We start from the raw sequence: 18,173 nt of genomic DNA on the forward strand, positions 1-18,173 counted from the left end.
AACAAGCTTATCTAGGTCTATTACCTCCGAATAAATTCCTAGAAGTAGAATTTTAATTCATATTTGATAATTAGTTTTAAGGTTCTCAGTACATATCATCATCTTCCTCTCCAGAAAGTTTATACCTGTCTGTACACCAGTAAATAGCACATTGACTCAAAGATTTCCCTATATCTAGTATTAAAATACCTGGGCACAGGGGAGATGGCACCCCCCTATAATCCCAGTTACTTGGGAAGTCAAGGCAGAAAGAACGTAAGTTTAAGGTTAGCCTCTGCAATTTAACAAGAACCTGTCTCAAAAATAAAATAAGGGGCTAGAGATATAGTTTAGTGGTAGAGTGTTTGCCTTGTATGCATAAGGCCCTGGGTTCAATCCCCAGCACCACAAATAAAATAAAATAAGAAGGATTAAGGATATAGTTCAGTGTTAGAGTGCTAGCCTAGCACATATAAGGCCCTGGGTTTAAACCCAAGCACCACCAGGGAGGAAAAAAGGAAGTAGTAGTAATAGTACTGAATTTCAGTTTTAATTCTTTAACTTACTAGTTGTGAATTCAGACAAATAACTAAACTCTCTAGCTGATTCCTCTTGGCCATCAATGGAGATAACTACCTATATCAAAGGTTTTTCTTAACACCCAAATCAGATTCACATACATAAAACATTTTGGAAACGGCAATATACTGCCCAATTGTTATTCAAGCAAACAGCACTTGTAAATTAGCAATTGCAAAATCTTTTGAATGAAAAAGAACACTGATAATTGTTGCCTTCTAAATCCCTGGCTTTAGAAAATTTATGTGCCTGTAAGAGTCAGGTGTTCTAAGAGGCATGCATGCCTATAGTCCCAGCTACTGGGAGGCTAAGGCAGGAGGGTAGCAAATTGAAGGCCAGTCTCATCAACTTGATAGATCCTGTATCAAAATTAAAAATAAAAAGAACTAGGGGGGCTGGAGATTGGCTCAAGTGGTAGAGTGCTCGCCTGGCTTGTGTGTGGCCTGGGTTCTATCCTCAGCACCATATACAAATAAAGATGTGTCCGCTGAAAACTAAAAAAAAAAAAATAATAATAAAATTCTCTCTCTCTCTCTCTCTCTCTCTCTCTCTCTCTCTCTCTCTCTCTCTCTCTCTCTCTCTCTAAAAAAAAATAAAAAATAAAAAGAACTAGGACGGGGCTGGGGTTGTAGCCCAGAGGTAGAGTACTTCCCTAGCATGTGTGAGACACTGGGTTCGATCCTCAGCACTACATTAAAGAATAAATAAATAAATAAAGGTATAATGCAAACCTACAACTAAAAAAAATAAATGTTAAAAAAAAAAGAACTAAGATGTATTAGGATGCATCTCAGTGGAATGGCACCTCTGGGTTCAATCCCTAGCACAGAAAAGAGAAAAAAGAAGAAAGAAGAAAGAAAATGTGTCTGTGGTCCATAATGTCTATGTCTTGACTAATTAATTCAGTTGGTTTCCATATGTACTTTAATATATATTTTAAAAGTATCTGCATATCCAAGAAAGCTTTTAGTTCTGCTCAAATAGGATGTCTGATATTTTCAACATGACATTAACATTTATTCAAATGAATTAGTATTCTCTATCATTTTGGCTGTGACTTTCTTTTAGAACTGGAAGGGAGGGAAGTAGTGGGGGTTTTCATGAAAACAAACACTCATGAGTGTCTCTCATTTTAATCCTGGTACCAAAATTACATAAAAAAGAAAGCCACAAAGAAAATGTGAATGTTACTGATGATATTAGTTACTCATGTTATCAGCAGTTGAAAAGTTGGAAGAGTGGACCGCATAAAACAAATTCTAGATTTGATATAAATTTTCTTTTAAGGGCCTAAATGTTTGTATTCTTTCGAGGCTGTGTTGCCCATTTATTTTCACCTCACGTCACCGGAATTTGTTGGTTCCATCTCTATGGAAACCATTCAGAAGGATGATAATGTGAAGTCCACCACCCACGCGTGCACAGCCCTCCCTATCAGTGCTGGCGAGGTGCAGTATCTCTCTCTGGTTCAGATTAGTTTTCAGAGAATGGAAAGAAACAATATTTAATATGCACCCAAATGGAAATTGAAAGGCACACAAAAACACTGCCTCCCTCTCAAACGCTGGCTGCTTCTAAAGTAAATGAACACATTCGTTCACAACCAGAGAGCCATATGGTAAATATTCTGTATGGCCACCAAGAGCAAAGGCTGCAGGCCAGCACTCAGACAGCTGGAAAGTTGCTGCCCATTCATGAACTTTGGAAGGTTTTGTTGTTGCTGTAGTTGTTTTGTTTTGTTTTTTATGGGCAGCAGAGAGACAGGCCATTTGCTTTTGAAGTCAACCTTGGAGTTTACCATTCAAACTTTTACCAATATCACAGTGGAAAAGAAGCCCTCAGTAATGCAAACACATTCACTATATACCCCAAGCAGAAAAACGAGTTCTTAGATGGTCTCGTCTTCCTGTTATTAATAAAGAAGTGGAGCATATTGAAACTAAAAACTACATGCAGGCATGGCAATGCAGGTGTGATTGTGCCAACAGATCTGGCTCCTATAAAGATGTGACACAGATAACTAGGACAAAGCACACTCACCTGCCAGGTGACAGTGATACTTAGGGAAAAGCAGATAAAAAAATACAAACTATTGATCAAAATTTTAAGATTTGTCAATTTTAAATGAACTTGGGAATTTTAAAGATCTTGTTGAAGTGATTCCTTGATCTGCCATTTACTAAAGTTGATTTTATATATGTTAATCTGAAAGATAACCTCTGTATCTTGCTATAAATACATTTGAATTGCGGAGGCAAAGAGTTATTCTGTCCTCACATAATAATGGTTCTACTAGAAATTAAAGTTATTTCTTACAGAAACAAACAAATCACCTAGGAATCATCACCATCTCTCCATCTGCATATTAGCTCTGTTTTTATACTGGGAATAAGTATACACCTATATTCCCAAGTAGACATCTTCCTTTTGGACTAAGGCTTCACTTGAAATAAAGTTTAATTCAAATATTTTGGCTTATAAAATGTCACCAATCCAAAGAGGAGGCACAGAGGGCCCTGCCCTCCTTTCTCCATGGTTAGCCATTATTTCCCAAGGGACAGAAGCAGCAACTGCCCTCATCTGTCCTCATTCACTGTTGGGAAGCATGGCCTCTGCCCAGCAGGACATGACCAAGGTATTTGCTTGTTTAGCACTGGGATGTAAACTTCTCTGGCTCTTTATGACTTTTAGCACTCAGCAATGGGAGAAAACAAAGAGGGCATGAAAGAGGCCTCCAAGTTGTTCCTCAAATGTGAAAGTGCATTCAGGGTGTTCCATCAGTGAGAGCCAGAGTGGCCATCAGGCACAGTCAGGCATGCATTTGTGCAGACCCCTAAAGAGCAGAATGACTCATCTGAAGGGTGAGGTAACTGGAGCAAGTAACAAGTATGCACAACCCAGGCCTTTCTCTTGTCTTTTCAAGAAGAGCCTATCCACAGAATACACATGCTCTCTTTGTCAATAAAGTGCTAAGTAATCAACCAACATTATGATCTTCATTTATATAACACTGTCTTTTCATTTTCAGTTGGTCACGAATCCAGATATGGGGTAGGGAGGGGTGGGAGGAATGATTATCTGTCACCTTCAAATCTGAGAGAAGACAACCCACTGAGTTCCCTCCTGGACACCAACACTGATTCACTGAGGAAGCTGAGACCTAGCCTAAAGTTCCAGGATCTCCAAAGAGGACTAAAGCCCTGAGTCTACCACCTGTGGGTTTGATGTCCTGCTCAAAGACAGCACGCAGAAACCAAGTTGCAGAGAGGAAGTCACTATCAGCAGCTGCAATTTACAGTGCTAGATGTTATGGGAATAAAAGCAAGAAGAGGCTTCTATTTACTTAATACTTGAGCAAGGAGACTTCCCAGGCAGAGAAACCAGCTGCCTGGAGTTTAGAGACAGTATCAGGATCTAGGTATCAGCATGTGGGCTCTGATGCACCTTGGGGAAAGGAGGAGGATGGGAAGAATCAGGCAGATCACAGTATTCCTGTTCTGTAACCCCAGGAGATACATTACCATCCTGAGTTCTCCAGTAAGTTCCTCAAAATGGTCTGTGGCACTGAGCAGTTATAATAGCCCATGCCAATATACGATCTCCAAATCTGGTTTTTGCTGGAAATGGCACGCAGAGTTGCAAGGATTTCATTTTCACCTGATTGTGGGAAAGAGAGAAATGTTAGAGAGAAAATGTCTCAGAAGGGAGAGCTAAGTACCGTTTAAAAGCCTCATTTTGTTTGAATAGTTAAATGAGAACAGATATATGGAAAATATAATCATCTATCCAACTCTAAGTACTATATGTGGAAATCTAAAAAATGAGAGAGGGGTGGGGGAGGGAGAGGGAGAGAAACTGGGTATAACTATGCACACCTGTAATCCCAGAGACTCAAAAAGCTGAGGCTGGAGGATCATAAGTTTGAGGCCAGCCTCAGCAACTTAGTGAGACCCTGAATCAAAATAAAAAATAAAAAAGAACAGGGATGTAGCTCACTAGTAAAGGTTCAATTCCCATAAAAAGCAAAGAAGCAAATAAAAACCAACTAAATAGCACTCATATTTTCCTCAAGGTTGGCCCTTCATAGTAAATTGTTTGTTGTTGTTGTTGTTGTTGTTGTTATTGTTTTGGTTTTGGGGGGATGCTCTTTGTTTGCCAAAATTGATCAATTTCCCCTGTTTTGGATACTAGAAACTGAATCCACAGGTGCTTTATCACTGAGCTACATTCCCAGACCATATTATTTTTTATTTTGAGAGAGGGTCTCACTAAGTTGCTGAGGCGGCCTTGAACTGTGATCTTTAGATATCAGCCTCCTGAATTGCTAGGATTACAGATATGCACCACCACACCTACAGAATTGACCAAGTTTAACTCTTGCCTCATTCCAGGTTTATTCTTTCTGCCTTCCATGTCTGTTATATTTAATCTAAATAAAAATTCTATCTCACTGTTTTCCCTTTTAAATTGTCTATACTTTCTGCAAGCAGGAAAGGTTGCAGTTTTTAAAAACATAAGTTACATTTTCTCTACAATTCTTCCACTGAATCAAACACTTTCCCTTTGTGTCACTGGAAAGGCTACTTATGAAAAGCTCATCACCCAACAAGAAATATCAATTAAAATAAAAGACCTACAAGCATTGTCACCCAGTATTTCCATTAGTTTATCAAGTAAAACTTATAAAATTCTCAGATGTAGGTCATTCGTATGAAAATCAACAAAATAATAATGACACCGGTGATTTATTGAACATGAACTCTGCCAGGAAGTACACAAAGGCTTGAAGAGGACCACTTCCCTGAGGTCACATGGATTTAAATTAAAGGATTACCAATCCAGTCTCTAACTCTGGATCCCATACTTTAACCCACTGAACAAGACTTCCGTCCCTCTGCAAATAGATCATTCTACTAAATTTAATTGTTTAGCAAATGTACCTATCCTTAAAATCTGCCTAGGGATTCAGCCACTTAATCCCTGGAATTGACTGATTTTCTTGTTGCCATCTCAGAAAAATGTAGGCACATCAAAATCGAGCCAGCAAATCGGCTAGGGAGAGGCTTCACAGTGTTTTATCTCTCAATATTGTTTTCATCAATATATTTTTATCCTGAATGAAACACTGTCACCCTCCACCACACTTGTATGGTGTCACCCTTCACCATACAAGAAATAAATTCATAAGCAATGTGTCACATTATCACAGTAGATTAAAGAAAGACAACTTGTGAGTTATTAGTTTCATGAGTATATATATGGAGGTCTCTCTTGCCTTCTTTCAGTGAAAGCTTAGTAAATAAATCAAATCACAATAACTAAGACCTGAGGAGAAAGACAAGGAAGGCATCTGTAGGAACACTCATGCAAGAAATCCCAAGTAATTACTTAGATTACTTCCCAAGTAATGTAAGGGGCAGAGTAATCCAGAAGCCCAGTAGGAGGGGAGACTAATTAGCAGTGCCTGGCAGGCAAAGCCAGGTTCAATTAAGATCCTGTGCAAGAGGTCCAGTCCCTGGCCCACATTAGGTCATAAAGACAAAGGGTCCAGTTCTCAAATGAGAATAGAACAAAGGAATTTGTCAAATCAAGAGTATAGACTTTAGAAGTCAGAGAATATTTTCAAACAAAAGAATAATATAATTTTTTTCAACATTATAGAAAGATCATTCTATTGATGGTGTAGAAAGATCATGGAGGGAAGACCCTGGACACAGGGAGATGAGGTCAGGACAGGCAACAGTCCCGGAGGGAAATGGATAAGAGGAATATGGTGAATTGAATTGTGTCCCACAAAATGATACACTGAAATCCCAATCCTCAGTATCTGTGAATGTAACCTTATTTGGAAATTGAGTCTGCTGATCCAATCAATTTAAAATGTGATCGTGCTAGATTAGGTTCATCTCTAATCCAGTGACTGGTATCCTTACATGAAAAGGGAAATTTTGATACAGGGACATGGACCCAAGGAGAATGCCATGCATGTTATGATAAAAGCAGAGATTGGAGTGATGCTTCTACAAGCCAAGGACTGCCAGCTATGACCAGAAAATGTACAAAAAAAATCTCCTTTAGAGTTCCACAATAGAACCAATCCTGCCAACACCTCGATTTTGGCCTTTATAGTCTTTGGAACTATGAGAGAATAAATTTCTTTTGTTTAAGCCATCCAGTTTGAGGTCCCTTTTTATGTCAGTCCTAGCAAATTAATATAGACAGTTCTATCAGCCACAGGCTGCTCTGTGCTTGAACCCTCTGTCTGGTCAAATCACACTCAGAGGCTTTGGTGAACTCCAGCATTTTGCCAGACATTCCTTACATTGTTAAGATTCTACTAGCAAAGTAATCAACCCAAATAGTATGTTCACTCCCTAAAAACAATCTTCGTATCCACTGGCACAAGCAGCTGGTGCTACGTTTCTGGAATGTATTAAAAATCTATATAGAAAAGTGCAGTGCTTTCCCCCTAGCTCCTCAGTGTAACTTGGCCAGATGTCAGAGCCAATTATCCAGCCCAAAGATCTGCCCTGAGCATTGCCCACCCTTCTCACAGCCTAAAGTGGGAGAGGCAAAGGGGTCTTGGAGTCGTGGTGTTCCTCAACTGACAGAGCTCACATAACCAACTCAGTGGCTGATGTTTAACTTGCCCCATACCTGGAGGAAAACAATCTAATGTAGGTGACATAATTAGAAATAGCTCAAATATATTTGATAGGAGCCAAAAGGATTATTTAGATCAGAAGTTTTCATAGTTAAGCTGCCAACATGATTCTTCCAATACAGGAGTCTCCTTCCCCCTTTTCCTGTCTCATAAGAACATATGGGACTATAGAGATAGGAACTGGGCTTTATGCCAAGAGCCATGATTATGATCCCTCATTAAGCCAGAATATCGGAAAATTGCACTTCAAAGACTCAAAGTCAGGAGGTCAAGGAGGTGACAGGAGCTGGAATCAAGAGAATTCTAAACTAAAACCAAACCCAGATCTCTTCCCTCTGGGAACACAGATACCACTCTTCTGCTTCCTCAGCAAAAAGTCTCCCGTTCTTTCCTCATGAGGAGGTGCTCAAATGGGTTGTTTTGATTTTGCCTGTAAACTGTCCCTCTTCACTACAGTCTGTTTTCTACTTCTTTAACAGTAGCTCTGGCTATGTGTACAAATTCCCATTGAGACCCAAGATCCTTTCTCTTGGAGGGAGATCTATCTATCTTACAGAACATTATAGACACCAAATAGGAACTATCTTTCATATCGGTGGAAATACACACACACACACACACACACACACACACACACACACACACACACACACACACAGACACACAAACACACAATGTCCCTAGAAGGCGGGGCACCACCCTAGCTCCACAAGACCAGACTCTCAAGACTAGTAGAGAGGACAGGGTAGATAGCCCTGTTTCTTCACTGAACAGATAGCACAGGAACCAGGAGGGCACCTGCCACTTAGAAGAGGGTTTTCAGAGTGGTGGAACAGAGCATAGACATGGTAGGGTCAACAAGCCTGGCTTCTCATATTTAACTTTCTGTTATGCTTTTTTTCAGAGATTAAAAGCTTTTCAATTCCTCCCCCCTTAAAAACTCAGACTATCACAGGTGAATTAACAGGAACCTCAGAAAGGGGAAACCAAGAAGGACAGCCACCCCAGGGGCACAGGAAATGCTTTTCTTGGGCCTCACACTGCCCTCTGCTCCCAAGATCTTCCTTTTGGAGCTCTCATTGCTAGAAACTCCTGTGTCTCAATATTGTCCATTTTTATGCTTCTGCATCTTTAAAATTAATTATTTTGTTCTTAATTTATGCTAATTGGCCTTTTGAAAAGCTTAGGTATATCACTCAAATGGGAAAATTTCTGGAGATCCCGGCCTCTCAACTGGAATAGTGGAGAGGTCCGAATTTTCCTTGTAAAAGAAAACCTGTTGTCTCATACTCCCCAACAGAACTGTCCACAAAGATAAGCAAAGGTAAAGTTCCAGACCACAGAGAAGCCAATTCCTATCTCCCTTCCTTCTGTAGTCTCCTACCACATGGCCCCTGTCCGGCCTTGCCCCCATGCCTGCAAGAGCAAGGAAGAAAAGACACCATGCCAGGAATTAGCACACTCCACATTAGTTCAAGATATAAATCATCCCTTACAGCAGTCACTGAAGTCTTATGCACTTGAATAAAACACCTGAGCCTGTTATGGTGGTTCACCCTGTAATTCCAGCTATTTGGGAGACTGAGATATGGCTAGTGATGTAGCTCAATGGTAGAGTAATTCTGGGTCCCAGAATTACTCTACAATCCTCACTTCCAAGCCAAAAAAAAAAAAAAAAAAAAAAAAACCTTGAAAATTTTAAAAGCCAATAAGCATAAATGAAAAAAAGTTAATTACAGGTAAGATCAAGAATATGGTCAAAGCTAAAACACAGAACTTTCTCATCCCATAAAGATACAACCCTAGTCCCTATAGCACCAACCAAGCTTTTCAAGCATGTGTTGATGCTCCTGACTATCCAGATTGGGATTGATATGCATTTTATTTCCCCCAATGTGACCTCATCATAGCCTGATCTTCATGCTCAGTTTTATCTGGGTTGAGAAAAGAGTGTGAAGAGAATGAGCTGTCCCCTGTACACCAAGCTAATAGACACTGGAGCCAACAGGAGTAGGGCAAGTACTTGGTCATGGTTCCTAAAGTGTGAACAGTGTGAGAAGCCCTTGCCATTAATTTACCCATTCTTTATCATGTCCAAGCTCCATAGCTAGAAGCCAGGACAGTCTGTGACATGATGAACAGAGTGAAACTTCTCCTTACCATGATAAGAATCTTAAGATTGCAGGCTCCCCCATCTACACAATTAAAAAAAAAAAAAGAGTTTTCCAAACACCAGCCTAGTGAGTGTCTGAATCATTTCAAATATTTGTTCACTGGTTGCCATTGCTCAAACCCACTCATGAAATCTCACTTTGGTCAAATCTGCAGAAGAGTCAAATGATGTATTTAGGAATCCAGAGTCAGTTATAATCATAAGTGATACCCAAATAACAATGATGGGGGGGGGCACAATCAGATTTCTACTTGCTGAACTTACTTGAAATTGAACTTAGCAAAATCCAGTCTCTAAGTAAGTTCTAGAGTATGATCAAGTCTAAATAAAACTCCAAATTCTAAACATACAATGCCCACCACTGTCACTTATTTTCTCCAGTGGAAAAGAACTTGCTAGAGAAAACAGTGTGGAATCCTTAATCCCAAAGTGGCAGCCTTTTCCCCCTACCTAGTAAGAGAAGCATTATAAAGAGGCAATTGTGCCATCCAACCCCCAGGCAGCACAGCCCAAGGAAGCTGTGTGTACAAAGGGAAGAGGAAAAAGAAGACTGGGACTACCCCCCAGAGCCAACCTCAAGGATGCACATTCCTTACAATTTTCCTTCCAACTTGACAAAAACAGCTTGCTCCTGGGCACAGGTCTGATTCCTGTAACTATCTTCTTGAATGTGACTATGATGAAACTAACCAAGGGGAAATGAGAGAGATTAAGAAAGGGAGCATCTACTAAGAACTACTTGGAAGAGAGATGAATAGAGGAAAGGGAACAGAGGGAGGGAGGAGAGAAGAAAAGGGAAAATACTGGGAAATGATATTGGCCAAATTATATTGTTATATTATGTGCACGTGCGAATATGCAACCACAGATCCACCATTATGTACAACCATGTTGTACCAAAACAAACAAACAAACAAACAAACTGTGTGTGGGGGGGGAATTTGAAAAATAGAACTACTTGGAGACAAGTTGTCATTTTCCAAATGCTAGCTGACAGCCCTGCAGGGCAGTCAGACACTGTGTACTCCCAGCGAGGAGGGAGTCTAGCAATCCTTCAGGCACCTAAGCAGTAAGTTCCTTCCTTGTGGAACAAGCACCTGCTTCTGACCTTGTTTACTCCTCTGCCTCAGAGCATTGCGTAATGCTCTGGTCCTAATGTACCAAGAACAGAGTTCAGTGGCCTCTCAGCTTTGCTTCCTAAGAATTCACAGGTGATGGCTTGTACTGCTCCTGCTTCTCAGAATTCAGAATGAATACTTCCTTCTTCCTTATATAATTCTAGAAGTCTTTCTAGCAGCAACTTCCTTGCCACTTCTGCCTAAAATATCAAGATAACTATGCTAAATAAATACTTTCTAACAGAAATAAATCAATTTAGCTATTAAATACTTGATGCCTTGCTAGAGGTAATTTTTAATTGCCCATATATGAGAATTTGCATAAGAACTATACAATGTCATTGAAATGGACAGGCAGGCCGAGTGGAGATATGTGCTAAATCTAAACACACATACACACTATTCCCCATCCTTAACTCTTTACCCCAAATACAACTTTACTATAATTTTTTTTGCCTTAATTATATGGAAAATGTATCCATGCTTCACTTTTTCTTCTATAACAATCTAAGATTGTTATGGCTAACATTCTACAATGTATAGATTATGCTATAATTATATTTTTAAAAGAATAAATATATATGCATGCTCTTTGAACAGAACATCTCTAAGATGATTCACCAAAAAAAAAAAAAAATAAGATTAGAAATGGGAAGAAGTTGTACTTTTCCCTGTGTATCATTTTGTACTTTTGAGTTTTGGACAATATGTCTATACTATTTCTCCAAAAACTAAGCCAGGTGTGGTGGCACACACCTGTAATCCCAGAGACTTTGGAAGCTGAGGCAGGAGGATTGCAAGTTCAAGGCCACACTCATTAGGACCTAAGCAACTTAGCGAGACCCTGTCTCAAAATAAAAACAAAAAGGGCTTGGGATACAGCTCGATGGTTAAGTACCCCTGGTACCTAAATAAATTATAATGTTATGCCTAGAATGAAATACCACCTGGGAAATACCTGGTGGGAGAGCCTTGTCACTCCCCGACTCTGGTGTTTCCTGGGCAGCCCAGCCAGCAGTGTCTTGCATAGAGCAGCCTCTAGCCAGCGTCACAGCCTGCCTCCCTTCCGCTCCTCACTCTTCATGCACTTGGCAAGATACTAGGAACAGGTCTCCAAGGAAATCATCAGGACCGAAAACCAACAAACTCATATTTGAATTTGCCCAGACAATGTCACCAGTTTGAGAAAGGCCTTTCTCTGCCAGAGACTAAAGAGGAAATCTGGGACCAGAATGTGAGGACAGAGACCGCCTTGGCAGATTTTTCTTGCCAACATGCAGATCCTTGGCTTCAAAGCTGTGCCGGAAACCATGGGGGTAGGGTCCGGGTATCAGTCAAGATAAATAGGCTATGAATGACAGCACAAGTTAAGATTTTCTGATTTTTCTGAGTAGAAGCCAGAATTTGGGTACAAATTCCAACCTAATGCTTAGCCTTTCCTTCATTTCACCTGATTATTTACAAGACTTTTTTAGTTCCCCCATAACCACCTGGCTTAAGCCCACTTCCACAGCCCATGTATCCTATTGTCAATTTTCCCCCATGAGCAGAGAAGAGTTTCACAACCAAAGTCTGTTCAATCACAGAATTTGTTCATTCCAGGAAGCCAAACCAAACCATAAGATCTGCGCAGTGTAGAATGCAGACTTTAAACTGAAAACTGGAGACTGATAGAGAGGCAGCATGTGTGACGATGTGGCCAAGGTAGCAGCACCACGCACGGACTCTCCTCACCCCAACCTGCCACAATCTTCCCCGTCTTCTTTCTTGCTCAGCCAATTAATAAACCATATGAAGCCAGGGCCGGTGGTGCACGCCTGTAACCCAGCAGCTCGGGAGACTGAAGCAGGAGGATCACGAGTTCAAAGCCAGCCTTAGCAACTTGGTGAGGCCCTAAGTAACTTAGCAAGACCCTGTCTCAAAATAAAATATAAAAAATGCCTGAGGTTATGGCTCAGTGGTTAAGTGCCCCTCTCTTCAATCCCTGGTACCAAAAAAAATAAAATAAAATAAATAATAAATCATATGACTCAGTCCTTTATGACTCTTAGGAACTAGAACCTCCCTTAGGACATCTCCACTACCCAAAAGCAGCTGAGGTACTTCTCCTCTGTGTTTTTAATGGCTCTTTGGTCCCTCAAGGGTCAGCACAAAGTAAGCAGTCATACAGCTTGTCCTACTCACTCAAAAGCCACAACTCAAAAGGTCTAGTGATCCTTCTAGTTATAGGATCACTAGAGCAGCGTCCTCACTGGACAAGTAGGAGCATCATGTCTGTCATTTTGTTCCTTTGAATTTTATTCCTTTCTGTGGAAGGCTCCTTTATAACCCCTGTTCCTTTAATCTATTATTATTATTTTTTTGCTTTGTTTTATTTTGTTTGCAGTACTGAGGATTGAACCCAGGGCCTACACCCCCCAGCCCTGAATGTTTATTTTAAAGAAACATACATAGAAATGTTGCAATTAATAGTTATCTGGGACATCAGATAACCTATGTAATCAGACCAAAAGGTTAATTTGAAATGAGAATCAGTGGAATATTTGTTTTTCCTCTTCATTACCCATGAGCACACTGTTATAGACTACAGAGAATAAGGAAGAAAGGAAGAACATGTTCTAAGAGCCTTACTCCAACAACTTACACTGCTAGAAGGAACAATAATATTTTATAGATCATAAGATTAGTCCTATGGAGAAATTAGTAGTTCAATCCAGAATCTCATCATGTAAATTGTATTCTCTCTGTGAACAGAGGCATCCTGGGTTGACAGGCACATAGTAAGTGCTCAGAAAACAGGTGAATAGATGTGTTGCAATGAAAATTCACCTAAAGTCTCACAAACAGATCAATATTTGCAATAATTCACCCATCACATACTCCATGAGAAATCAATACACACACATTGTTCTCACATTTAGTTCAACTGCATCCCTAAAGCAAAGGCTTCAAAGGAACATTTATAAATGGAAACCTCCTGCTAGTTATAGAATTTTTCAAAAAATACAGTGCTTACAATAATTTCAGATTTCCAGGGATTTTTTTATTTTCTCGTTGTTTAATCAATTAGTATGTTGAGCAAGCACTGAGAATTCTTACGAAAGTTCTCAGCTTGCAATTTTTGTTTAAAAAAAAATTCAAGGGCATGCCATGCCTATAAGACCCTGTTTCTTTTCTTTTCTTTTTTGGTACTAGGGATTGAACACAAGGGTGCTTTAACCACTGAGCCATATCTCCAGCCCTTCTTTTTTTTATTTTGAGACAGGGTTTCGCTAGGTTGCTTACAGCCTTGCCAAGTTGCTGAGGCTGTCTTCAAATCTGTGATCCTCCTGCCTCAGCCTCCTGAACTGCTGGGATTACTGGCCCACACTACCATGCCCAACTAAAGAGTCACTGTTTCAAAATAAAAAAGGATTGTGGATATATTTTCATGGTAGAATTCCTAGCATGTGCAATCCCCAGTACTATAAAAATAAATAAATGAAATGAAATTCTCTGCTAAATAGGTAAAATAAACTGCCAAAAATCAGATCAAAGTTATTCATTCATCATATAACTGAGACTCATTAAAGCAAGTCAGGGTGGAAAGAAGACTAAAGAAATCAGAACCCAAACAGCTTGTAAGCTGCTCATAACCTTGTTGTCCAGCACCTGCCCCAAAGCTCCTGAGTCATTCACAATAAGCAGCTCAGGCCCTCAGTTCATGTCTCATGAGTTGGTCACTGACCCACGAGGGACCAACCTGGGGTTGCCTCACCTCTCTCCAAACCAGCTGACCTGAGCTAACTAGCGGACCTTGAAGTCCTTGGCACTGGATCTGCCAATACTCAAGTTCCGCTGAACTCAATCACCACATTCCTCTTTTCTTGCTCCCAGATCACTAAATAATATCAGGGAGAGGAGACCCTGACAAGCCTTACGAATCCAAGCCATTCAATCTCAGCAGGTCCTCCATGCAGGCTGACCTATGTTCTTACCACCCAGATAACACACAATAGCTCTTCTGAAAACTCTTCTTTTTCCTAATGCTCAGTCTCACCCTTCCTGCCCCTTTGCAGCAAAATCATCAGGCAGATTCTCAACTCCTCCCTCCTCAAAGAGTCCTCATGTTTTTATGTAGACTTTCTTCCCTCTTGTATCTAAGAAAAGTCCAGAATATAGCACTAGGTCCTCACTTCCCTGCTGAAAATGTGCCTTCCTGACCCTGATGACTTGATCACAGATTGCACTGATCCATCTACATGCTCTATTTGCTAACATCTCAACTTTGTCTTTCTTCCCTACACTCCATCCCTGGGTAATACCACTCATTTCCATGGACTCATTCAAAAGACTAAGTCTGCAACTTCATCTCTTTTCTCTTGAGCTCTAAACTCTACTTTCAGACTCTTGCCAACTTTTCCAAATGCTCCAAGAGTACCAAAAATTTAATTCTGCTTAAGAATTTGATCTCTCCTTTCTCTAGGATCCTGTTCTCTCCCTATTAATGATATTGCCAGAACCACAAAACACTCATACTGGAAATTGACAGTCTTAATTATTGCCCTTCTGGATCAACCACCAGGTTTGTACCGGAACCATACTTCCCAAAGACTGTCCCTAGCCATTGACAAAGCCCAGAAGGAGAACTAATGCAGACTCATTCCTGCGAGACATGAGACTTCTCAGGCGGGTTGCTTTAACTCAAGAACTCCTGGCCTAAATGAACTTTTCTTAGATTTGTGCAGCAGGGTAAGACTTTTTCTGCCCAATTATCTTCCATCTCTCTCTCCTTTCACCAGGGTCAGACTTGCATTAGTCTGCGTACTCCTCTGCCTTCTCCTGCTGCCATTGCCAATAAATGTCTTGTGTATCTAACTTTATTTTTGGTGCCTGCTTCCTATGGGACTGAACTAATGAGCATTTAATATATCACTTCTAAACTTGCCAAAAATCTCTCAGCTGGTTCTCTGCCTCCGATCTCAGAGGCAACTCAGCAAAACTCTGCACTCTGAGAAATGGCTAGGCTGAATCCTACTGATGGCTTCTGTGATAACTTCTAAAGTCTCCCCATTACTTAGGTGGGTGGAATCATTTACAGCTCTGAGCCCTCCAAATTGTGGCCCCATACCTTCAACGCCCCTCTGCAACTTAACAGTCTACTCACATGGTGTATTCAACATTCCTAAAATACCCACATCTTCACATACTTCCATTCCTCTGCTGATGCCTTAGCCTCAGCCAGAGTATTGATCCCATCTGCAGAATCATAGCATTATTCAATATCTGTCTCCCTATCATAAATGACCTGGAGTCCAAGATCGTATCTTTATTATCTTTTACTTCCTCACTCTTACATAGCCAGTTTCTAAAACAGTACTTCCATAAGTCTGTCAATAAATGTGCAATGGAAACAGATGGAGGAAGCTGTAGAAGCAGATTTGGTAACAGAGACTCAACAAACACCTCATAAAGGTGATGGCAAATGCCATGCAAAAACCATAAAGCTTTGTAGTCTATGGCATTTCATGTATGGGCAAATGGTCCTATGTACTTTAATAATCCCAAGGATAATTCTACACTTACAGTTCAGTGTAAATGATTTCATTTTGATTCAAGGAACATTTTTAGAATTATATAAAATTCATTATAATTTAAGATATGGAGTATGTACAAATTTCAATGGTTGTGATAGTTTTAGAAGTATGCTTGCAGAGGATTCTTTTTCCTTTTTTATATGTATTTTTTAGTTGTTGATAGACCTTTATTTTATTTATTTATATGCGGTGCTGAGAATTGAACCCAGTGCCTCATATATGCCAAGGAAGTGCATACCGGTGAGCCCCAGCCCCTTGCAGAGGATTCTTAAGGCAGTGAAACTATTTGGTATGATACAAAAATGATAAACAAAAGTCCTTACACTGTTATTCAAACTTTTAGAATGTACATCAAGGCTGAACCCTAATGTAAACTGTGGGTTTTAGGTGATGACAAGGTATTAGTATAGGCCCATCAGTTGTAACAAATGTACCACTCTAGTGGAAGATATTGATAATGAGGGAGACTGTGCTTGTGTGGAGCCAGAAGTGTATAGGAAATCTCTGTATGCTCTGCTCAATTTTGCCATGAACCTAAAGCTGCTGTAAAAGATAGTTTACTGAAAAAATTATACTCCTCACTTCAAAATGTGACAACTAATTCTTCGTTTGACTGCAGGTCAGACTCTGGCTGACTAATGTATGAAATATGGCACAAGAGATGCTATGGTATTTCTAAAACTAGGTCATAAGATGGATAGCTTCTGCCCTGTTTGCTTTCTCAAATCACTGGTTCTGGGGGCTGGGGATGTGGTTCAAGCAGTAGCGCGCTCGCCTGGCATGTGTGCGGCCCAGGTTCGATCCTCAGCACCACATACAGACAAAGATGTGTCCACCGAGAACTAAAAAATAAATATTAAAAATTCTCTCTCTCTCTCCTCTCTCATTCTCTCTTTAAAAAAAAAAATTCTCTTTCTCACTCTCTCACTCTTTCTTTAAAAAAAAAAAAAAATCACTGGTTCTGTGGCATCCAGCTACCAAGGTGAAAGGATACCCCAAAAGCTTGTAGACAGACCCATCTAAGGAACTAAAGGCACTCCACTTTACAAACCAGCATCAACTTGCCAGCAGTGAGAGCCACCTTGGAATGGATCCTCCAGTTCAACTGAGCATCCACTAACATGTGACTGCAAACCCCCTAGAGACTCTACCCTCCTAAGAGACTTCAACCCCCACAAGAGACTGTAAGCCAGAGCCCACAAGCCAGGCTGCTTTTTTTTTTTTTAATTTATTTTATTTTATTTTTACACAAATGGAAAACAACTTTTCATTTCTCTGGTTGTACACAGGCTGCTCTTGAATTATTGGCCCAGAAACTGAGGATAGTAAATATTTATTATTGTTGTAAACCATAAATTTTTTTTTTTCAGTACTGGGGATTGAGTCCAGGGGCACTCCACCACTGAACCACATCCCAGCCCTTTTTATTTTTTATTTTGAGACAGGGTCTCACTAAGTTGCCCAGGCTGGTCTTGACCTTGAGATGCTCTTGCCTTACCCCCCTCCCCAAGGAGCTGGGATGAAAAGCATGCAGCATCAGGTCCACTTAAGCCATCAAATTTGGCAGTAATTTTTTATGTAGTAAAGGATAACCTAAATAATGGCTTTTCCAAGAGAATCAATTTTTAAAAATAAGGTTAAGGCCAGGTATGATGGCACATCTTGTAATCCCAGTGACTTCAAAGGCTGACAGGAGGATCACAAGTTCAAGACCAGCCTCAGCAACTCAGTGAGGTCCTAAGCAACTTAGTGAGACCCTGTCTCAAAATAAAACACAAAAAGGGCTGGGGATGTATGTCAGTGATAAAGTGTCCCTAGGTTAAATCTCCCAGTACAAAATAAAACTTTAAAAAATTATACAATTTATGTGAACTGTATTTTTTTTTTAAAGAGAGAGTGAGAGAGGAGGGAGAGAGAGAGAGAGAGAGAGAGAATTTGTTTTTAATATTTATTTTCCAGTTCTCGGCAGACACAACATCTTTGTTGGTATGTGGTGCTGAGGATCGAACCCGGGCCGCACGCATGCCAGGCGAGCGCGCTACCGCTTGAGCCACATCCTCAGCCCCCGTGAACTGTAATTTTGA

At 40.3% G+C, this 18,173-nt stretch overlaps 1 protein-coding gene across 1 annotated transcript in view; it reads right to left on the bottom strand.

Annotated features, from left to right (window-relative positions):
• Nucleotides 1-18,173, bottom strand: part of Gldc (glycine decarboxylase) — an 87,482-nt gene that overhangs the window by 60,442 nt on the left and 8,867 nt on the right. The window contains exon 3 of the mRNA XM_005327970.5: nucleotides 4,080-4,215. Coding sequence (XP_005328027.2) covers nucleotides 4,080-4,215 — 136 coding nt within the window. The remainder of the gene's footprint in view (nucleotides 1-4,079; nucleotides 4,216-18,173) is intronic.

The sequence above is a fragment of the Ictidomys tridecemlineatus genome, chromosome 4 (genome assembly GCF_052094955.1).
Source record: "Ictidomys tridecemlineatus isolate mIctTri1 chromosome 4, mIctTri1.hap1, whole genome shotgun sequence".
Taxonomy (NCBI): domain Eukaryota; kingdom Metazoa; phylum Chordata; class Mammalia; order Rodentia; family Sciuridae; genus Ictidomys; species Ictidomys tridecemlineatus.